The following is a 23,171-nucleotide window of genomic DNA, read 5'->3' as shown; positions in this document are numbered from 1 at the left end:
GTGTGGTTCAAGAGTAAAGTCTGTGTGCTCACAAGAGTAAAGTCTGCGTGGTTCAAGAGTAAAGTCTATGTGGTTCAAGAGTAAAGTCTGTGTGGTTCAAGAGTAAAGTCTATGTGGTTCAAGAGTAAAGTCTGTGTGGTTCAAGAGTAAAGTCTATGTGGTTCAAGAGTAAAGTCTGTGTGGTTCAAGAGTAAAGTCTGTGTGGTTCAAGAAAATGTCTGCGTGTTTCGATAGTAAAGTCTGTGTGCTCACAAGAGTAAAGTCTGTGTGCTCACAAGAGTAAAGTCTGTGTGGTTCAAGAGTAAAGTCTGTGTGGTTCAAGAGTAAAGTCTGTGTGCTCACAAGAGTAAAGTCTGTGTGGTTCAAGAGTATAGTTTGTGTGGTTCAAGAGTAAAGTCTGTGTGCTCACAAGAGTTAAGTCTGTGTGGTTCAAGAGTAAAGTCTATGTGGTTCAAGAGTAAAGTCTGTGTGGTTCAAGAGTAAAGTCTGTGTGCTCACAAGAGTAAAGTCTGTGTGCTCACAAGAGTAAAGTCTGTGTGCTCACAAGAGTAAAGTCTGTGTGGTTCAAGAGTAAAGTCTGTGTGCTCACAAGAGTAAAGTCTGTGTGCTCACAAGAGTAAAGTCTGTGTGGTTCAAGAGTAAAGACTGTGTGCTCACAAGAGTAAAGTCTGTGTGCTCACAAGAGTAAAGTCTGTGTGCTCACAAGAGTAAAGTCTGTGTGGTTCAAGAGTAAAGTCTATGTGGTTCAAGAGTAAAGTCTGTGTGGTTCAAGAGTAAAGTCTGTGTGGTTCAAGAGTAAAGTCTGTGTGGTTCAAGAGTAAAGTCTATGTGGTTCAAGAGTAAAGTCTGTGTGGTTCAAGAGTAAAGTCTGTGTGGTTCAAGAAAATGTCTGCGTGTTTCGATAGTAAAGTCTGTGTGCTCACAAGAGTAAAGTCTGTGTGCTCACAAGAGTAAAGTCTGTGTGGTTCAAGAGTAAAGTCTGTGTGGTTCAAGAGTAAAGTCTGTGTGCTCACAAGAGTTAAGTCTGTGTGGTTCAAGAGTAAAGTCTGTGTGCTCACAAGAGTAAAGTCTGTGTGCTCACAAGAGTAAAGTCTGTGTGCTCACAAGAGTAAAGTCTGTGTGGTTCAAGAGTAAAGTCTGTGTGCTCACAAGAGTAAAGTCTGTGTGCTCACAAGAGTAAAGTCTGTGTGCTCACAAGAGTAAAGTCTGTGTGCTCACAAGAGTAAAGTCTGTGTGGTTCAAGAGTAAAGACTGTGTGCTCACAAGAGTAAAGTCTGTGTGCTCACAAGAGTAAAGTCTGTGTGCTCACAAGAGTAAAGTCTGTGTGGTTCAAGAGTAAAGTCTATGTGGTTCAAGAGTAAAGTCTGTGTGGTTCAAGAGTAAAGTCTGTGTGGTTCAAGAGTAAAGTCTGTGTGGTTCAAGAGTAAAGTCTGTGTGGTTCAAGAGTAAAGTCTGTGTGGTTTAAGAGTAAAGTCTATGTGGTTTAAGAGTAAAGTCTGTGTGGTTCAAGAGTAAAGTCTGTGTGGTTCAAGAGTAAAGTCTATGTGGTTTAAGAGTAAAGTCTGTGTGGTTCAAGAGTAAAGTCTGTGTGGTTCAAGAGTAAAGTCTGTGTGCTCACAAGAGTAAAGTCTGTGTGGTTCAAGAGTAAAGTCCATGTGGTTCAAGAGTAAAGTCTGTGTGGTTCAAGAGTAAAGTCTATGTGGTTCAAGAGTAAAGTCTGTGTGCTCACAAGAGTAAAGTCTGTGTGGTTCAAGAGTAAAGTCTGTGTGGTTCAAGAGTAAAGTCTGTGTGGTTCAAGAAAATGTCTGCGTGATTCGATAGTAAAGTCTGTGTGGTTCAAGAAAATGTCTGCGTGATTCGATAGTAAAGTCTGTGTGGTTCAAGAAAATGTCTGCGTGATTCGATAGTAAAGTCTGTGTGGTTCAAGAAAATGTCTGCGTGATTCGATAGTAAAGTCTATGTGGTTCAAGAGTAAAGTCTGTGTGGTTTAAGAGTAAAGTCTGTGTGGTTCAAGAGTAAAGTCTGTGTGGTTCAAGAGTAAAGTCTGTGTGGTTCAAGAAAATGTCTGCGTGATTCGATAGTAAAGTCTGTGTGGTTCAAGAAAATGTCTGCGTGATTCGATAGTAAAGTCTATGTGGTTCAAGAGTAAAGTCTGTGTGGTTTAAGAGTAAAGTCTGTGTGGTTCAAGAGTAAAGTCTGTGTGGTTCAAGAAAATGTCTGCGTGATTCGATAGTAAAGTCTGTGTGGTTCAAGAAAATGTCTGCGTGATTCGATAGTAAAGTATGTGTGGTTCAAGAAAATGTCTGCGTGATTCGATAGTAAAGTCTGTGTGGTTCAAGAAAATGTCTGCGTGATTCGATAGTAAAGTCTGTGTGGTTCAAGAAAATGTCTGCGTGATTCGATAGTAAAGTATGTGTGGTTCAAGAAAATGTCTGCGTGATTCGATAGTAAAGTCTGTGTGGTTCAAGAAAATGTCTGCGTGATTCGATAGTAAAGTCTGTGTGGTTCAAGAAAATGTCTGCGTGATTCGATAGTAAAGTATGTGTGGTTCAAGAAAATGTCTGCGTGATTCGATAGTAAAGTATGTGTGGTTCAAGAAAATGTCTGCGTGATTCGATAGTAAAGTCTGTGTGGTTCAAGAAAATGTCTGCGTGATTCGATAGTAAAGTCTGTGTGGTTCAAGAAAATGTCTGCGTGATTCGATAGTAAAGTCTGTGTGGTTCAAGAAAATGTCTGCGTGATTCGATAGTAAAGTCTATGTGGTTCAAGAGTAAAGTCTGTGTGGTTTAAGAGTAAAGTCTGTGTGGTTCAAGAGTAAAGTCTGTGTGGTTCAAGAAAATGTCTGCGTGATTCGATAGTAAAGTCTGTGTGGTTCAAGAAAATGTCTGCGTGATTCGATAGTAAAGTCTGTGTGGTTCAAGAAAATGTCTGCGTGATTCGATAGTAAAGTATGTGTGGTTCAAGAAAATGTCTGCGTGATTCGATAGTAAAGTCTGTGTGGTTCAAGAAAATGTCTGCGTGATTCGATAGTAAAGTCTGTGTGGTTCAAGAAAATGTCTGCGTGATTCGATAGTAAAGTATGTGTGGTTCAAGAAAATGTCTGCGTGATTCGATAGTAAAGTCTGTGTGGTTCAAGAAAATGTCTGCGTGATTCGATAGTAAAGTCTGTGTGGTTCAAGAAAATGTCTGCGTGATTCGATAGTAAAGTATGTGTGGTTCAAGAAAATGTCTGCGTGATTCGATAGTAAAGTATGTGTGGTTCAAGAAAATGTCTGCGTGATTCGATAGTAAAGTATGTGTGATTCGAAAGTAAGACTGCTGGTTCGTGAGTAGCCCTATGTTGTGTGGTTCGAGACTTAACTGTATGGTTAGAGAGCAATAAAAAAAATCTACGTTAGTTGAATCTAGAGTCTAGTATCTTATCTTATAAAGTACAGACGTTACTTTGAAAAAGATGATTACGTCCTACGAGAAGATGATTATTACGTATAGTAGATTTTATATATCATATATATACATGTATACATTAGTATATCTAGCCTTAATCAATATCTGCTTCTAGATTGTCTGGTGATGCTTAGTTTGCGTAGTCTTGGGAAACATTGCACTTTAGACCTTAATTGGGGGGGGGGGGGGGGGATTGAAGACATTCATTTGCCATTTTTAGGCTTATGTTCTTTGTCTTGATCTTCAATTTTGTTTATAAATTACCTCAAACCTAGGATGTAGGCCCATATTCTTTAGTTATAGATCTAGACATCATTCGTCTACTTACTTGTTTCAAGTTCTTTTACTGGCTATTAAATACAAACTAATTTGTCGATAATTATACCATAAAGTTGAGAATTCTCTTAGACTGGTTGGTTCATCTTGCACTTCCTGAAGGTGAACTGCTGGTACGTCATCTCAATTTTGCACACTTTGACGGCGCGCATCAATTTTTTGAATTGGTTTCATGCCGCACTTTATTTGAAAACTCAGTTACAAGTAGAAATTATGGACACTCTCCAATACGTACTCTAGACAAGAATCTAAATTTAGCATTACAGTTTACTTTCTTTGCAACTTTAAAACTAACAGTAGATCTAGACATAAACATAGTAACAGGCTAGAGTCTACAATGTTTAGGCCTAAATAGTTTTCAATGATCTCATCAGTTGGATCACAGGTACGTGAAATGGTGAAGAAAAAAAATTAAAGCATATCTCGTTATTATTATAATTAGATCTAGATATATCTGACCATAACAAACGAATATTCACATTTGACTAGAGTAACACCTTTGTTAAATCACTAAATTTAGAAAGCCTTCAGGACAGAAGACTCAAAAGTAAAGTAGCAATTATACATAAAACACTGAACCATAATCTTCAAATATAAAATTTAATAATATACTCAGAAAGACACAAAGATAAAGGCACATTCCTCATCCCATATGCTAGGACAAATTTGTACAAATACTCCTTCTTCCCTAGTGCTATTAGAGCATGGAATGGGTTGCCTGAGATAGTCAGGAAAACCAGTGTCTTGGCAGAATTTAAGTCATTGGTTAATATGCATGACTGAATGCATGACGCGTAGGACGTAATCATCTTCTTTTTTGAAGTAACGTCTGTATTATATAAGATAAGATATCATCTAGACTAGACCTACTGGCCTATTATTAGTAACAAAGTCACAATGTCCTTCTATGGACATAACGATTTCTTCCTTGTGATTTCATATTCTTCTCAATACCGTGCCCAGGCTAAGCCAGCGGATACTACTGTGGTAACAAACATCGTAATGTTTTGTTTCCCAATCTTCAAGTACTTCTTGGTGAAGACTCCTAGTTCTCATAAGTTTGATTACTGAGATAATTGGCTCAATACTATGTTTGATAAGCAATATATAACTTTGCACTAACGTTCCCGTGTAGAGCTTATGGTTGGGAGCTTGCTCTCTAATTTATTAAAAACCTGTTTTCTCATTCAAAGCACGGGCTTCTGATCAGTTGCTACATTCGCCTTTTTGTTTCAAGCCAACCAACACTTTCAGCACAGTTTCTTCATTGGATTGAATAAATATTTGCCTAAGTTTGTGTCTTTGACTGAATGTTTCGAAATATTGCCAATAAGAATAATCTTTATTTACTTTAAACTTTTTAGAAAGACGTAGAGACAATGCGGCCCGCGGGTCGTAATTTGCCCACCCCTAATACTCTAGACTAATACTCAAGATCCAACAGTCCACAAATACGACATAAGAAAAAGCGAACGAATAATAATCCATAAAATAATCCAAGAAATGATCGCAAACATAACAACCGACATAGTGAAACATAGCAAGAGTTACACCTTTAGTCAAATCACTCAATTTAGAAAGCCTTCAGGACAGAAGACTTCAAAGTAAAGTAGCAATTATACATAAAACACTGAAACAATCTTCAAATACAAAATTTAATAAAATACTCCGAAAGACACAAAGATAAAGGTACATCCTTCATCCCATATGCTAGGACAAATTTGTACAAATACGCCTTCTTCCCAAGCGCTATTAGAGCATGGAATGGGTTGCTTCTGCTAGCCAGGAAAACCAGTGACTTGGCAGAATTTAAGTCATTGGTTAACTAAAGCATGGCTAACAAAGAAATAAACTAGAGTTTCTTCTTTTGGTATCCACGGAGATAGGGTTGTAGTTTCTGATAGTCTTTCTGAAAATATTGAAACCTGCCTAAGCGGACCACTTAGGCGGCAGATTTTTGTGTTTTCACACAAACTGTCTCTGTAGCCTAGTTTTTAAATCGTAATCTGACACGTTATTAGTGAATACCGGTCTCACTTCCATATACAAAGCTGTATTTCGCACGATGCCAACTTTCATTTGGTCGCTCACTTCATCGTTTTCTTATCAACGGTGGAAGTACAATGTTCTATATAATATCTATAGATGATTCTCAGCTCGAGTTTTATCCTGATTTGTCTGCGCTAGGGTAAAGCTTTATTTGTCCGTCCAGAAGCGTGCATGCAATCAATTTGATAACTTTTGTGAACAATATCCTAAAGGGTGGCGGTTTTACCAACGTGTCACTGAAACCTAAAAGGACGTCTACATAATTTGTGGTAGAATTCATTCTATCAACGTGTGTTAACAATAATATCAATACGTCAAAATACTATTCTTTTTAAGCATCTGCATCTCATATTCTTTTACAGTTCATATTATTTTCAAATATTTGTATATTATTTTAGAAAAGTGACCACTAGGTGTTAGTAACAATACATTTTCTTTCAATCATAATCACTGAAAACATTAAACAGAAACAAATCAAGCAGTAATTATAGAAAGTTTAGATCAGGGATGATTTTACTAAAATGTTTAATTTTATTTTTAATTTCTTTAATTTTATTTTTAATTTCAATAATCAACTAATAATTCACACAATGACAAAAATAAAGCACAAGTGAACATATGGACATCAACGACAATACACAAATACCGAAAGATTTGTAGAAAACATTAAACTTGACTTCAACAGTAGATGATGATGGCTTGTCACCCCTACAGAACACAAAATGTAAAAACCACTTATGACATTAGGTTCACTTGTTTTTAAACTTAATGTCAATAAATATAACTGGCTCCTAAGCTGCAATAATACCTGCATTGCAACAGTAAATCAACATCATAAGCTGTACAGTATTAAACAAGGATTCCTATAAATTAAAGAAAGAGCATAATTATTTTTAAAACTTTAAAAGCAGATTTTTCTTTCATCCATTCACAGCTTTTCAAACCTTATACTCAATGAATCAGCAGATGACTTTACTTATGGTCATGCTGGAGGCCAGACACCATTTCCCTCAGTCAAATATCCACAGAGATCAACATCCCTTATCTTGGATGGGGGGAGAATATTGATTTGAACAAAAAATAAAACAGCTCGTACCCATTTGGTCAAAACTGAAAGATTCTGTGCTCAAAGTAATTAAACAAAAAGTAAACATTTCACAAACAGAAATTTATAAGTAGAGGCTATGCAATCTGTCCGTGGAGAAATACAATAGGCCATCTGCCTAACCCCCCACTCACACATGAAGAAGTTTGAAATTTTGTTTTTCATTGCACAAGAAAGTGAGGTGAAAAGAATTCTTTTATTTTGTGATATCAATTATATTTTCTACATTGGAAGCATCCTGCCCTACAACCAATACTCCAACATACTGACTTTGTCCTTTAGACTTACTTTCTTGGTCCATGGGTAAGCCTTCTTGTAAGATATTTCCTTTGATTCTCTGAGAACTTTTCAATGAGTCTGTTTGAAATGAAATTAAACTATGATCAGAAACCAACAACGATTTTGAATATTTTTTCTCAGTGTGATATTTGGAAGTTTTCCGCCTTTTCTTTTCAGGGCTGGTACAAGAATCAGCCTCAACCGTTTTGGTCTTTTCACAGCCAGTTTTCAAAACAGTAAAAGAGTGTCTCTGTTTGATTTGGCTAGAACCATTTTCAAGCTTCTCAATGGATATGATGGGAAGTTTATAAGCACTATCCTGAAACAAATTAGTAGAGATCAAAGATTTCACATCATCTTTTGAAAAAACACTCAGCCAATTTCTGCTGCCATCTATTTTTGTCTTCTTCATTTTTGTTGTGTCGATGTCTGGGCTTGAGTCAATGACAATAACTTCATTCTTTTTGGAAGTAACAGGAGACATATTTTCCACTTCTCTTACTTTTGAGTCCAAACGATAACAATCCTTTAAAAGAACATTACAATTCACTATTTCAACACAGTCATCATCATTTACTTTGGAGTCTTCTTGATCGCAATCACTGTCATTTACAATTACATAGGAATTCACTACTTTAACACAGTCATCATCATTTACTTGAGATTCACTGTCATTTGCAAGTACATTGGAGTTCACTACTTTAACACAGTCATCATCATTTACTTGAGATTCACTGTCATTTGCAAGTACATTGGAGTTCACTACTTTAACACAGATATTTCCTTTAGATTCTTCTTGATCACAATCACAGTCACTTGTATGAGTGTTATTAGAATCCAGCAGGGCTACTTCCTCCTCCCATGAGGAAAACACTTCTGCTCTGTCAGGTAAAAATTGTTCAGAACAGATTGAGTCACAGCTCTGTTGACTATCATCGGAGTTCAGGATTGATAATCTGACCTCATCTGCTGAGAAATATTTAGGTACTGTTAATCTATTCTTTTTCACACTCTTTGCAGTTAAAGAATTTGAATAATGTTTGTCACTAAACAAGTCTCGAAAACAATGGTTATGGTTACGTCTTCGAACCTCCTCAAGATGCTCAGAACTTTTGGTTTTCTTTTTGAGGCAGTTTAATTGGTCCAAATTTGATTTGGATCTGTCGTCTTCTATATGAATTTCATTTTTCTGGGTGGAATATGAATTTACAAGTTTGGTCTTGGATGCATTTTTAATATTTGATGCATTTAAGTTGACTTTACATTTCTCATGAGTCTTAAGAGGAATATTACTGGGCTCAACTTTGGTATTTGTAGCTTCAATTAGTCTTAACGACTCCAGTGGCTGTCCTTGTTTCTGTAAAGAGAAATATAAATATTTATATTAAAGAATTAACATCTTAACTTACTAGTTATATTAGTTTAGACAAAAAAAAAAGCAAAATACAAAAGAATATTTCCTTTCATAAACAAAGCTTAAATTAAGTGTATCAATTGGTTTGGATCAGTCATGTAATTAAATTTGTAATAAGACGTCAATCTGTAAAGGGAACTAATTCAGCTTATACCACCTCTTAAGCCAAGTACTATTTCTTTCCCTTAGAAAGGGGACCAATTTAGTTTATACTACCACTTCAGTCAAGTACTATTTCTTTCCCATGTTTGATATTAAACAAAATAATTTACCAACAGTCAATCAACTAATTGGTTAATTTTTCTTGTGTTGTCATGTATAATTATGCAAAATTTCAGCTTGATCCGAGATTGGGTATCAGAGAAATAATGTGTAAAAACTTTTGGTCAGACAGAGTGAGTTGATATAAGTTTTGAAAAAATTATTGTTAGTCAAAGAAAATCTTAGATTCAACTTACTAATAATAAATATATTTTACAAAATCATGCTCAAGATAAACTGTGATAATTTAAGGTCATCTGCCCACTACCACACACACATTAAGACGTTTGAAATGTTTATGATTCACTCTCCAGTAATTACACAAATTACCCTGCATTAATTATATAATAAAGAGTAATATTGGTTTTACTTGCCAATAAATTAGTAAGTTCTTGGATTATATTATGTAGCACTCTATCTATGTTTTTTTCAAGTGATGAGCTCATAAATAGTAAACCTTGCTGTTTCATGAATTCAGTCCTCACCATTCTCTTGGTTATAACACTAGAATCACACAAAGAAAAAAATTCTGTTACCATTTCTTTGTTAGTACTAACAAAATCTTTATTATTGTTAGATAGATAAGAATCAGTCTATAAAGCTGCATAAGGATCAATAAAGCAGTCATAGTCTTAATATAGAAGTTATGACAATACTTTTATTGTGTAGTACAAATAAATAGTATATTGATTATAAAGTGTAAATCTTGAGCTAGCGAGTGTACTGGCCCCTGGAGTATGTATTATATGTACACTACATCAGTACATAGCTGCTTTAAAGCAGCCATCTAGATCATTACTCTCAGGCCAAACTAGATCTCTTCTAGATTTAGACATTATTCTAGAATCCTAGTAAATGTATCACTTAGATTAGAACTAAATTTAGAGCTAGAAAAGAACAAGTTTCATGTATACTACCTACTTGACATCTGATCTTGATACAAAACATCTGATAGATTTTTCAATGCTGTTATAATCCATCTAAGTCTGATGTCTCTTGAGATGTGTAGATGTTTACTAATTTCGATCCTAAAAATATAGAGAGAAATAATTATAAGTCTCTACTTCTCTATAGATTATAGATGTACACATTGTAGTATTTTAGTAATAGATAGATACTAAAAGTAGTTACTAAATTTTAAAGTATAGATTCTAAAATCTAGTTAAGATTTTTAAATCATTTTAGGCTTCTAAAGGAGGACTCTAGATGACTCTTCATCTAGATCTGTATATCTGTAGAAAGATTGTTTTCTTTTTTTTTTTATGTGAATAGTAAACAGATCTAGAATATATAAAATAGATCTATAAATATATATAGATATCTTTAAAAATCATTTTAAAAAACTAACTTAAGAGTTAGCTCAAGCAGCCTTCCATTGATCTGCTTAAGAACACCTGGATATCCAGGGAAATAAGCACCACCACCAAGATCAGGTTCTTCAACACCACTGCCATTTGTACTACTTTATGGAGCAGAGACATGAAGAACCACTGACCCACTGTCTCCACCATGAAAAAAATTCAGGTATTCATCAATACCTGCCTCAGGAAGATTCTTATGATAGAATGAGAACTGTGGCAAAGAACAAACTCACAGCCCATTGAAGTAGAGATCCTTCAGAGATACTGGAGATGGATGGGCCACACCCTTCGCAAACCTGCGTTCAACATAACACCTACCCCCCCCCCCCAGAAAAGAGGAATTCATCATACATGATGGTATCACATGGTGCTGCAATATCTGTATATATGGAAGCAGATGCCAGGCGAATGGGCACAATGTGGGGACAGTTGGTGAAAATCACTCAGAACAGAGATGCTGGAAGGAAGCTGGCCGGAGGGTTCAGCCCCCATCGTCTCAGCGTGGCACCCTCGTTGGGGTGTCTAGTAGTGGAACTAGATAGGCTATGTATGGGAAGTGAACTAAGCCACTTCCGGGCTACCTAGGGCGAACTTGTGTTTTTGGAATAAGTTGCCCGGAGACCCAGCCCCAAAAAAGTCTGCCACCCGTTTCACAAAGAGGAAGACACCAGTGTCCCATCAGCTGGAGTGTGACTATCCCTACATATAACAGTGGCAGTTACTGTATAAGAATATGAGGAAAATTCCCCATGGTTAGCACTGCCCTCTGCCACTTATAGTTATAGTGAGTGGGAGCCAGGAACGAGGCGCAGTGCGCTCTGTACACTGTACAATCCCCTTACTCAGTCCATGGCCCAGTGGCGTAGCTAGGAAGCTGCCATCATTTGGGGCCCCGGGGGGCTTGATGTCTATGCGTCTATGGGTCCCATGCATTTTGCATAATATTTAATGTAAATTTCTCAAAGCATTAAGTATATTTTAAGCATAGCCATATGCATGGCATATGCCATGATATGCCTGATAAATGGCTGATTATCTGATATAGATCTATATGGAACGAGTGACTAGTCTAGTCAGTCTAGAGTAGAAATAAACTAGATAGACCCCCCTATAATTAGATCTAGTATTAAAATTAAGTATAGATCTAATCTAGAATGACTAGATTGACTAGAACTTAGAACCTATTATTATAGAGTCTAGATTCTAGTAGACTAATACACTAATACTAATAGGCTATTAGTATTACTACTAGACTCTAATAGAGATCTAAGTAGATTCTAGAGATCTAGATCTAGATCTCTAGCTAGAGTACTAGACTTAATACTAGAGAGTAGAGTCACAAGAGCAGTAGAGAGTGTAGAATTAAGACTTGTAGAATTAGAAGACTAAGTAACTAACTCACTGGCACTGGTTACTAAGAGATCGAGATACCCTGTCCCTTGCGTCAGTCACACCATCATCACTAGATCTCAGTCATTTGAGTCATAAATTGATAAATTTACAGTGGAGTGACGGTCTTCTAGACTTAGAAATATTGAACTTAGATTCTAGATCTAGACTCTCTATGATCTATATTTACCGCCACTTCGTGATAATCACAAGTGCTGCCAACTCTACATATTTAAGCTAGAAAAAAAACAACATATTCCTTATATTATATAGACTCTATCTAGAATGATCTGTGTCTATAGGTCCATGGGCGTAGCCAGGATTTTTTTCCCCCCACCCCCCGCCATTTAAAAAAAAATATATGTGTATTTATTAGGGGTGCAAAGGATAGTACTTTTTGATATTCGGCCTAAGCCAAATATTGCCGGATAGTAAAATATGATATTTGGCCATTGCCGAATACCTACATGTCTTGTAAATATTATAGCTTGTGTTGCTGAGCATTTTGCAAAACTGTTAAATAACATACATATATTCGTAATAATTGTTTTCCTTTTATTTACCTTATTGCTTAAAACTCTTTTAATGATTGGTGAATTAAAGCTTAACAGTATTTATAAACAGATAGGCCTATCACAAACCACTAGCGGATCTAGAACTTTGGAGTGGGGGGGGGGCGATTTTTTTCCAAACCCTAACCCTAACGCCCAGTAAACCCTAACCCTACGCATAAACGTGCATACAGCGCGCGCGCGCACACACACACACACACACATATATATGTATATATATATATATGCCTATATATATATACTAGACATATGTTACCCGCGACCCGCGGGTCTTTATTTGCGCATTACTGTCGATATAGTCACTGAGAGTGTTTGTAAACAATTAAACGAAATAATAATGTAATAAGTAAAGCGAATGTGTCAATGTAAAAATAGTGCGAATGAAGCTATCAAATCAAAATAGCTAATAGGCTTAAATCCATTTTTTTTCAAATTAAAACATTTGCTTTTGAATAATCTAGTGGATTGGATTTAGATGTATGTTAAACGTAGCTAATGATCCTTTCACGTTATTTCTCTTTCGCTACGAACATAAAATTAGTTTTGCGAAAATGGTTCACCCGAAGTCGATACATTGTTATCTATTAAAAACGAAATATAGCTTTGTTAAATAAATTGGATTATAAAGTAACAATAAAACGAAATAATTTTTAGTACGCGATTCATGAATGAATATATGGTAGATTCTTATAACTGAACACCGACTTTCGGGAACTAGGTCAATTTTTTATTTTATTTTTTTATTTGGTGACGGTTTAACTTACAAAAAAACTGAAAGCAGATTCTTATTCTGCAACTAAAGGACTATAAAAATAGCTGTGTTCCTTTGTATTACCACCCATAGTCAAGATTTTATTTTAAAATAAATTAGGTCACTTCATGCTCCTATTTTGAACGCAGTTTTTGGGCTTTCTCCTTTAGTTGAACAGTGAGCACCGGTGTTGAACACCACTATGTAATTGCTAATAAATTATATCGGTGTTACTTAAAAATTATTTAGATTGTAGTAAAAGAAGTAGATTCAATTTTGCAATATGTATTTATAGTCTATTTCCTCATATACTCTCTCTATTTCTCTCTTTATATATATATATATATATATATATATATATATATATATATATATATATATATATATATATATATATATATATATATATTAAATACCTATATAATCTATGTGTAGAAACAGACAGAAATAAATTTATATAGATTATAGAGCTATAAATTAATTATTTTAATTTAATAAACATGATATTTTCTACTAGGCTACTTGTATTTTCTCTCTGTCTTTCTTTTAACTCCCATCCAAGGACCCTCTTCTTGTTTTCATAATTTGGATGTTCGTTTTGTGACACCTTAACATCCCCTCCCTCCCATAGATGCTTATAATTCTTTTCATGACTCTCTCCCCCTTCCCTCCACTGCCTGTTGGATAGTTTGTGACACTACTCGCTGAGTGTAGCCTATACCTCTCCTTATCTTGCGTGATCACATGCAGTGGGCATGGTCTCTGGCTTCAAATTAGCAGCCCACACTTTTTCTTTCATTCATAAGTTATATATTCTAGATATCTCTATCTAGGTCATGTTTATTCATTGAAAAAATCATAGATTTATTAATCCCAATAATAATTCTTAATACGATTTTGCTGTGTTCAAAAAGGAGAATGAGCTGAATTCATTATTATTTGTTTGGACACCCCCTTTTTTAATTTTATTTAACAGCTAACGGTATAAATGTGATTGGAATGTCTTTCTAAAGATGTTTGGAAGCTTATTTTGATATGCCCATCAGCCTACGATCAAACAGGCTCATGATATAGCTTTCATCCCTTATATGGGTATGAATTGCCGGGGGAGGTTAAAACAACAGCTTAACATACATGGTTACCGAGAATCTAAATAACTGCCATCTGCTTTGGAAAAACGGAACAAAATTACCAGAACTTATCTAAAATTGGACATGATCAGTCCCGAATCGTCGATTTTAGCTCCAAACATAAAAACAAATGAATTACAAACAAAAAAAAGCGACCCGTTTAGAAAGGAGAATCCGATGGGGTGTTCAAACTATAAGAGCCTCCTCTAGATCTAGGCCTTTAACTCGGCTGCGCAGCTTTCGAAAATGAATGTAGCTTTAAAAACCAAATTTGAATGTTTATTTGATCAAAATATGAAATGAATGGACTTCATTTAATATGTTTATGTGTTAAAGTATAAAACTATCTGTGCGAAGAGAAGTTTTATCATCTTAGAGTTGAATTAGAGTTTTAGATCTAGGGATGGGATTATAAAGTAAACAATTAAACGAATTAATATTTAGTACGCGATTCATTACTGAATTGTCTAATGAAAGAATGTTCGTCAGGAAATCTGTAATCACAGATATAAGGAACTAATTAATGTAAAAAATGCTTTTGAAACACAAAATTGAAGGTTAATTTTATTATATAATGAAATCAATGGATCTTCTTTTGTCTTTTCATGTGTCAAAGTAAAAAACTATCTGCGCAAAGTGTATTTCTTAAAATTAGATCTAGGTCTAAATCCTTTCTATCTTTTCTCATGTCAACATTGTAGACATGGCCTAGATCCATAAAATACTATAGCTGTAATAGAGTCGGACAACTTTATTTTTTTTGAGGGTCTTAAGTTTGTTTTAGGGCTACAATACATACACTACGGTCTAAGTTGGTACCCAAGGAACATTCCTGCCTAGTTTTATCAAGATTGGTCAAGCGGTTTTGATGTCTATAAGTAACATACATACATACATACATACCCCTCACATTCTACTTTATAATATAGATATATATAAAAATATGAGAATAAAAAAAGCAGCATTTCTCAACCTTCGGCGAAAAACAAAACAAATGGGGCAGCGCTATAAGGTTCTCTGTTTAAGTTCGGGGCGAAGCCCCGACGCCATAAGCGTTTTCTTGCTTTTTTCACTGCAGAAACGCATTCTCCTGACAAGTACAGCTCATTATTCATCAATGGAGTTCGGGGCGAAGCCCCGACGCCATAAACGTTTTCTTGCTTTTTTGACTGCAGATACGCATTCTCCTGAGAAGTACAGCTCATTCTTCACAATGTAGTTCGGGGCGAAGCCCCGACGCCAAAAGCGTTTTCTTGCATTCTTCATTGCAGAAACGCATTCTCCTGACATCTACAACTTGTGACAAGTCAAAAACTCGCTGTCAGAGTCACTCAAATTTATCACAGCATTAATTATTATTTTTCATTATTTATTTATCTTATTTTAATTATCTCCCCATCCTACCCCCAAATTATTCACCCGCCACACCTTTTCCGCTCCAGGCTAGACTTAGTTGACCACATTGGAGATAGCTAGGCCGCGTCTTTCGACTTATCTTCCCTTGACCGGGGCAAAGATAGCCACGTTCTCTTTGATCGTACCGGCCGGATGTCTGACGGGCGCAGATGAGATGACACCACCTTGTGTGGAATGCAAGTCACCCCCCCCCCTTTCTCCCACGTCTCTCTTTGATCTAAAAGATTACCCTGGTCAACACACCGCGTGATATTCCAAGGTGCGACTCCCACCTCGAGTCTAATCCACCCACGTGTAAGATAAATCTTAGCCTAGGACATTTCCTGTCTCCGCCAACATTCTCCAGGCCTGTATATAAGGTAAATTAAATCAGGCCAGACTCTCTTTCATTTCTCATTCGAGCTGAGCAATCGAGTCTGGACTATATCATTTATTCGGGAGAGGAATACCTGGTGCCTCCCTCAGGTGTCTGCCTATTTATTTATTGGATCAACGATCTATTTACCTGCCTATTTACCTATTTATGTGCTTAGTGCTATTCGGCACTGCACTTGCCTACTGAGATCTACTCAACTCTACCACTTGGCGCTATCGGCATTGCCCGCCTATTCGACAGCCCACCTGTCAAGCTATTAGGTGCGACGTCCCTATAGATTCAGATCTGTGTGAGACGTCATAGCTACGCCAACCCTCTGCAACTCACTGGACATATCCTGTCAACTACGCTGCCCACGACAGATCAGCTCTGCCCGCAGTAACCTTGTGCCCACGGTAGCCGGCCACCCGCCCTACTGTGCCCACTACAGGTATTAGATTTTGGGGATTGAGACTCCACAAGAACTCTAGGCCTATCACCGGCGTCCCTCTATCCGCTAGAGCGCCACCTCCAGCTGCAGAACCTCAAGCCAGGACACAGCCAGCTGCGACATCAACAGGACAACCAGCTAAGTCAGAGGACAAAGTGACATACTCTCTTATTAAATGCAAGAGTGATGATTAAAGCTAGTATTATTTAGAGATAGAGGCAAACCCTCCCCCTTTTTATTCTTATATGTATATTTATGTAAATAAATATTCTTCATTTTTAACTTTTGTATCTATCTTTCATTGCTTTGTCTCGTTGCGTGTCTGCTCCCGATTCATATTATGATAGGTTGGTGTGTGATAGCTTTAAAAATAATCATCCCCTAGACATAAAACGCGCCAAACACACGTCACATTTCCCCACCTGTCACACAACTCATTACCCATAAATGAAGTTCGGGGCGAAGCCAAAAGCGTTTTTTTTTGCATTCTTCTCTGCAGAAACGCATTCTCCTGACATCTACAACTCATTACTCATAAATGGAGTTCGGGGCGAAGCCCCGACGCCAAAAGCGTTTTCTTGCATTCTTCACTGCAGAAACGCATTCTCCTGACCTGAAGCTCATTATTCATACTATTAAAAAACGACCTTTCGAATAATGTTGTACTTGAAAAATATTCTAATTTGAATTTATAGGCCCATAATACATTGCAAATAAAACCGATTTGTTCCTTGAAAAGATAGGATACCCCACGTATTTAGATTTTTGCTTTCAGGATCGCCGCCGAAAAAAAACTTATTCGATAAATAGTATTCAAGAAAACTCCAGTATAAATTGTGAGTAATAGTCCCAAATTTATTTAGCTAGAAAAATATCAGATTGAGTAAAGGTTGGGAAAAGGCGACTATGAAAATGTTATTTGAGTTTAGAACTCATCTCAATCATGACTCTTATACTGAAAAATTTCGTTTGAATTCTAACTTTTCCAATGCAAAGTCTTTCTTAAAATACTTATGATAAATTCATGTGAAATTACATAAAATCTGTCTGGAAAGGGGAGGGGCGATTGAGTGAAAACGACTTATCCTCGCTTTTTAAAATAATTTCTGCTAATGATTGCATTTGGCATTAAAGAATAGGGGTGGGGCGACTCGATATAAGAATTTAATTTATAGCATATTTAAATTATATCAGTGACAATTTTTTAATTTTGTAATTTCTTAACTATAATACAAAAAGAAAAAGTATTGATTTGTCCGATGGGGGAAATGCGATAGCATGTATCGCCCCTCCCACCTGGTACAACCCTTTTTCATTTAAATTTACTAATGATACAATTTGAGATTAGAGTGTGGTACGACATATTTACAATGGGTCACATATCAATACGTAGTTTATATTATATAGATATTCAACTAATTTTATTCACAAACTATGATTCTCCACAAAAATAGGACCGCCCCCCCAGCACTCAGAGGGCTAGAGTGAGGAGGGCAGTACATGCAATCGCCCCCCCCCCCTCACCCCGCCGAATCGGCCAAAATACCAGAAAGGGAGCGACATAATATAAAATGTATATATTAATTTAACTAATTTTGTTCACAAACTATGATTTCTCCATAAAAACGGACCGCCCCCCCCCCCCACTCAAAGGGTTTAGGTGGGAAGGGCAGAAGAGGTATTCGTCCCCCCCCCCCCCTCACACCAATCGGCAAACAGGGAACGACATAATATAAAGATCGGTTAAAATATCAATAACAAGTTACAAGGATATAGATGTTTAATTGATTTTGTTAGCAGGCTGTCATTTCTACCAATAAATTGGACCGCCCCCCCCCACTCGAAAGTGTAGGGGGGGGGGCGGGATTGATACCATCGCCCCCCTCCCGACCCCACCAAATCGGCCAACATACTAGAAAGGGGGGGGGGGCGAAATAATCTAAAAATAGGTTGAAATATAAATAATTAGTATATATTTATAACATAAGTAATAAATTCGTATACAAATTGTGTGAATCCTATACTAAAGTTCGTCCGCCCCCCCCCTTCGGGGGGGGGGGGGGCGGCCGAGTGGGGGGGGGCGATCGCCCCTACCGCCCCCCCCTGGATCCGCCAGTGTCACAAACTAATCTGTATAGTATGAGTGTGTGTATTATTCGTACGAGTCCACCAACTGTAAAGGGGTGTGTGGCATAGTAAACTTCCACTTTTAGACCTTTTTTAAGTCTTTTTCAATTTTGGTAGATGACTATTCACTGCAATTTATTAATGGAGCCCAGCAACTGGTAGAAATTTATAACCTCTCTAGGCCAAGCTCTTGGAATTAGGTGACTGTAGTTTATTTTAGATTTTAAATCGAAAAGGGAAGTTCTATCGACAAATTCATCTGTTGGGGGGTTTTAAACTTAACAAATTCTAAACCCCCTTAGCTACGCTCATCGGATTTATTGACTGTATTTTGCTTTAGAAGAATATTGAAGAGAGAGCTTTTCAACCTCAAAACTCATCTTAAGGGTGTTTTTAAACTCAAAACCATCTTTTAAACTTTAAAAACAGCCCTCTGGAGGAAGGAGGATTAAACCCCCCATTAGCTTGGCTACGCTCAAAGAATTTTTAGTGTGTAATTTTCTTTTTTTTTTTTAATATTGAAGAGGTATTTTTTTTAGCTTTAAACCCCACTGAAGGGGGATTAATAGACTCAAAACCCTTTTGGCTACGCTCATAGCATTTTGAGTGCCTATAAATTTGCTTTTTTTTATATTGAAGTATTTTTTAGCTTCAAACCCCACTTAAGGAGGTTTAAACTCAAAACCCCCTTTGGCTACGCTCATTGCATTTTGAGTGCGTTATTTGCTTTTTTTATATATATATTGAAGAGGTATTTTTTTTTTAGCTTTAAACCCCGCTGAAGGGGGATTTAGACTCAAAATCCTTTTGGCAACACTCATAGCATTTCGAGTGCCTAATTTGCTTTTTTTTTTTTATTGAAGAGGTATTAGTTAGCTTCAAACCCCGCTGAAAAATCAATGCCTACCATGCAATGGTTCTCTCAACTCTTCTGAGACATGGGTGTTATACAGAAACCAACTAAGACTACTTGAACGCTTTCAGCAAAGATGCTTGCACTCCATTATGGATATACGGTGGCAAGACCACACTTCAAACAGCAATGTCCTTTTGCGAACGCCGGTATACTCTAGACTATAGAGAGACAGTTACGCTGGACAGCACGAACACGTATCCCGTATGGGGGACAAACGTTTGCCAAAAGCAGTCTTTTTCGGTGAGCTGAAAGGTGGTCGACATAACAGAGGTGTCCCATGGAAACGCTTTGAAGACCAGCTGAGGCGCCAACTTGCTTTAACTGACATATTTTGGATGAGAGCATCTGGTTACAGGCGGCTTCAGAACGAGACAGCTGAAGATCGCTTACAAAGGCTGCGGGATACACATTTGAGACCAAAAGAAAATCCGCTGCCAAGGACAGACGTAGACGGTGAAAAGAAAATCTAAATCGACCACCGGCGGATAATTGTTTTGTATGCGCTACATGTGGCAAAATATGTAGGTCGCATCTGGTGCTGCGTAGCCACGGGAAATACTGCATTCCTCATTAATCTTCGAACTCGAAAACAAGCTTTATTATTATACACTCACACTCCGTTACGTTGTGTGATAAAAATCTTAAACATTGATACTGACCATTGGGAAGACAGTCTTAGACCGCACTAGTTGGAAAGAGATGGTGACCAAGAAAGCTATATATAGACAGCGAGAAAACGTGGGCTCGATTCTTGAAGAAAAGCGTGCCACACGGAAAATAGCCAGCTCCTCTACCACCAAAGCGAAAGCCACATTGACATGTAATATATGTGGACGGGAGTGTCTCTCCAAAATAGGGCTCCACAGCCATATGAAAAAGTGTTCGAGATGAACCATAGTCCTTTCACGACTTAAGGAGGCCAATGATGATGATAAGCCTACACTTTATACTATAGGCTATATCTAATAACCATCGTACCATCTGTACCTATAACCATGACACCACACAACATTAAGTCTAAAATACTTTTTTTTTCATTGCAATTTTATTTTGGTACAGTTATCTATATTACTTATATAGTTATCCATGCTGGTCCCAAGTGGTTCAAGCCGATTGTCTCTATTGTTTTTGTTGGTTTCGCTAGCGAATGCGCTAATTGGCCCTAGTAGTGCCCAATGTATCAATGAGTCACTATATACATAAATGTATTTTAATAACACTAGGATGCTTTCATTTTGAGACAAATTCATCACTTTGGCATCGAGATATCGGGCTGCCTTATGTTCAGCATCTATGATCTACTGTTGTACTGGCCTATTCTTTGCTCCTTTTCGGCCCTTGCTGTGGTTGACCTCAACCCACAGGAGCTCCAGTATGTCTCTGATCATCTGACCAACCAAAAGTGTAATGAACTCATAGATGCTCTCAACCAAAAAGGTTTTCAGGTAATATTAATAATTTAAAAAAATGTTTGGATAGACAAAAGTTGTTCTTGATAATATATAAATATATATACGTGCTGTTAAGCACTCTTTTGTTTTTTTATTTTCAACACCAACTGCACAGTCCGCAAAGTAGGCCCATCTCAATGCAAGAAAACTCAAGGACTAAACTGCGTCTTCCAGCCTCCACAATTGTAAAATTGTAGGGCCTGCAAATCAACTCAAATCTTCTTCCTTGTCAATCAAGATCTTATTCTTCCTCTTATTTTACTTACTATTGATAAACTGCCCTGGAATCAGACATAATATATAGGGCCTAGGCCTAAAACAACCTTAGTTGAAAGATGTCAACAGCACATTATTGCATTATTGGTTTAGTTTCAGATGGCAATCGAGTTTTTTTTTTCTTTTAGCTACACCCAGAGCTCTTCCCTGTTCATACCAAGTTCAGAGGTCACCCACCAAGACCTTGCCTTGTCCGACTCCGAGAATGGGGCAAAGGTCAGGGAGGAAACATGACCTTTGACTTTCTGGCCTTACGATTGAAAGAAATTGGATTAGAAAAGGTTATTTTATTTATTTAAGGTTACCGTAATATTGTGCACACTATACAAAGATATTGACTGTCATTCTAAAAAAGTTATTCGCCAAAAAAAGTTTAGCTATTTGTGGAAATAAGTTAGATATTTATTTCTATCAAAAGAAATTATAACGAGGTCTGTATTAACTGATAGGGGAACTGAAGAGAACAAGAGAAGATAATTACATGTCAGTCTCTTCTTCTAGCCTCTAATTATTCCCTCCCTTTTCTATTGAGAACAAAATCATTTTTTTTTAAAGCACACGTCTTATAATACTTAGTTTCTGAGATAACTATATATAGTTCAAGTTGGCATCCACAAAGGCATCAGCAGTTTTTACTGTCCCCATTAGTTTAACTTTTTAAGAGCGCATTCTCAAAGTGTGTAACCAGTAAGTCTTGTGTGACATGCCAAAATGTGATCAAAACCTGCAGTATAGTTTTAAAAATTGCATCTCATTCACCTAGCATTAAAATACTTGACTCTGATTAACAATGTGAAATGAAATATTTGATAGAAAATTAAAAACATGTGCCAATCCTTTCATTAGGTAGCAGACAAATTGTCTGGCCTTGTGTTGGGAGAAACTGTCAGGGAGCTCCACAAGTTTTTCCTTGATGACCCTTATAAAGACATGGTGCCAACAGATTCTCTGATGGTGGACAAACAGGAGGATACCACAAAAGTGAGTGTAAGGTGACCCAAGAAACATGTGTAACTAAGAATACAATGGCATACAAATGACTAAATCTTCATGGTATCAAAAATAGATTTATCTTGCCTATGTTCTCACTTTTATTTATATATGCCATTGAAGGTTGACATCTTTGAACATTCATTATTCTATAATATATAGATCTATATCTTCATTATTTGGTAAAACTCTGTTAGCTTTAATGTATTAACCCTAACCCTATTTGGAAAATGTCAGAACAGGATTTCCTTCACTTTCCTTGTTTCTAGATGATTCCTTCAGATGAAGGTGAAGACATCAATGAGTCGCTGTTTGTGGCCATTGTGATATTGACGGTCATCTGCCTAACTCTGTTCATGTGCATCACTGTGTGCCTGGTCTGTCCGAGACTTGGACACATTATTTGTCAGTTCGCCTGCCCTACGCCCTGTATGGTCATGTATGATACAATGATTAATAACTGTCTAAACTGCTGGTCGATCACAAGGAGGAACATGGATAAGTACATGCTAGTGGCGCCCAAAGGAGGGGGAGGACTGATGCTCTAAAGGACACCCACCACAACATGGAAAGAGAACAGGAAAAAATTAGTCTTTTTAATCAATCAATGAATCGAATGCCCTTCTATTCAACTAGAAGAAAGGTCACCATTGGATTTAATAGATTTTGAAAATATTCGATATATTTAGATGAATTTTAAATAAATGGAACTATAGACCTATGTTCATTTTTCTTAAGTTTAGATTTAATGTAAAAAAACAACAATTTCACAGTGATGTTATTCAGTAGTTTGAATGCCCAGTGATTGCTGTGACAATAGGAAAACTAATGCCAAATATTATTAATACAATATTGTATAGACATTTCTTAAATTCATAGGCAGTTTTTCATTGGCAAATTGTATAATGTGCATATTAATGTGTAATTTTAAGCATTTTTTTTACTTTGTTAGTTAGGTTTATGAAACTTAAAAATTGTATGTTTCTATTAATAATATTTTCAATACAAAAAAGTGCTATAAACATTTGCATTCGATATTGCTTGCCATTATTTCCACCAATTTTCAATTGTGTCCTAAAGTGTGGATTTCATTCA

The 23,171-nt window shown here is 36.7% G+C and overlaps 2 protein-coding genes across 6 annotated transcripts; one reads left to right on the top strand and one right to left on the bottom strand.

The window, feature by feature from the left end:
* Positions 1-3,939: 3,939 nt before the first annotated feature.
* On the top strand, positions 3,940-23,104 carry LOC106071416 (uncharacterized). 2 transcript variants are annotated; one of them, XM_056006109.1, is made up of 5 exons: positions 3,940-4,168; positions 20,583-20,804; positions 21,215-21,367; positions 21,933-22,067; positions 22,346-23,104. In XM_056006109.1, exons 1-5 carry the CDS (start codon positions 4,145-4,147, stop codon positions 22,622-22,624), a joined length of 813 nt encoding a protein of 270 aa, XP_055862084.1. In that variant the 5' UTR covers positions 3,940-4,144; the 3' UTR covers positions 22,625-23,104. The 2 variants fall into 2 exon arrangements, with proteins under 2 accessions (XP_055862084.1, XP_055862083.1); XM_056006108.1 differs by lacking the exon at positions 3,940-4,168 and adding an exon at positions 12,065-12,178.
* On the bottom strand, positions 6,354-11,946 carry LOC106055977 (uncharacterized). 4 transcript variants are annotated; one of them, XM_056006106.1, is made up of 4 exons: positions 11,832-11,946; positions 9,813-9,919; positions 9,266-9,395; positions 6,354-8,573 (listed from the first exon to the last, which is right to left on the bottom strand). In XM_056006106.1, the coding sequence occupies exons 2-4, from the start codon at positions 9,869-9,871 to the stop codon at positions 7,134-7,136; spliced, it is 1,629 nt and encodes a 542-aa protein (XP_055862081.1). In that variant the 5' UTR covers positions 9,872-9,919; positions 11,832-11,946; the 3' UTR covers positions 6,354-7,133. The 4 variants fall into 4 exon arrangements, with proteins under 4 accessions (XP_055862081.1, XP_055862082.1, XP_055862079.1 ...); XM_056006107.1 differs by having other exon boundaries at positions 11,755-11,832; XM_056006104.1 differs by lacking the exon at positions 11,832-11,946 and adding an exon at positions 11,655-11,825.
* Positions 23,105-23,171: the final 67 nt, after the last annotated feature.

Source organism: Biomphalaria glabrata, chromosome 12 (assembly GCF_947242115.1).
Source record: "Biomphalaria glabrata chromosome 12, xgBioGlab47.1, whole genome shotgun sequence".
In the NCBI taxonomy this organism is placed as follows: Eukaryota; Metazoa; Mollusca; class Gastropoda; family Planorbidae; genus Biomphalaria; species Biomphalaria glabrata.
Note: the sequence above shows the minus strand (reverse complement) of the source record. Positions and strands in the feature narration are given on the sequence as shown.

Excerpts from the sequence above, each read along its gene's own strand:
- LOC106055977 (XM_056006106.1), bottom strand. The coding sequence starts at position 9,871 with ATGGATTATAACAGCATTGAAAAATCTATCAGATGTTTTGTATCAAGA. Across the intron at positions 9,396-9,812 it reads GTATCAAGATCAGATGTCAA|TGTTATAACCAAGAGAATGG; the intron begins GTAGGTAGTATA and ends GTGTGATTCTAG. Across the intron at positions 8,574-9,265 it reads AAGAACTTACTAATTTATTG|AAACAAGGACAGCCACTGGA; the intron begins GCAAGTAAAACC and ends TTCTCTTTACAG.
- LOC106071416 (XM_056006108.1), top strand. The coding sequence starts at position 12,080 with ATGATATTTGGCCATTGCCGAATACCTACATGTCTTGTAAATATTATA. Across the intron at positions 21,368-21,932 it reads AAGAAATTGGATTAGAAAAG|GTAGCAGACAAATTGTCTGG; the intron begins GTTATTTTATTT and ends TCCTTTCATTAG. Across the intron at positions 22,068-22,345 it reads AACAGGAGGATACCACAAAA|ATGATTCCTTCAGATGAAGG; the intron begins GTGAGTGTAAGG and ends CCTTGTTTCTAG.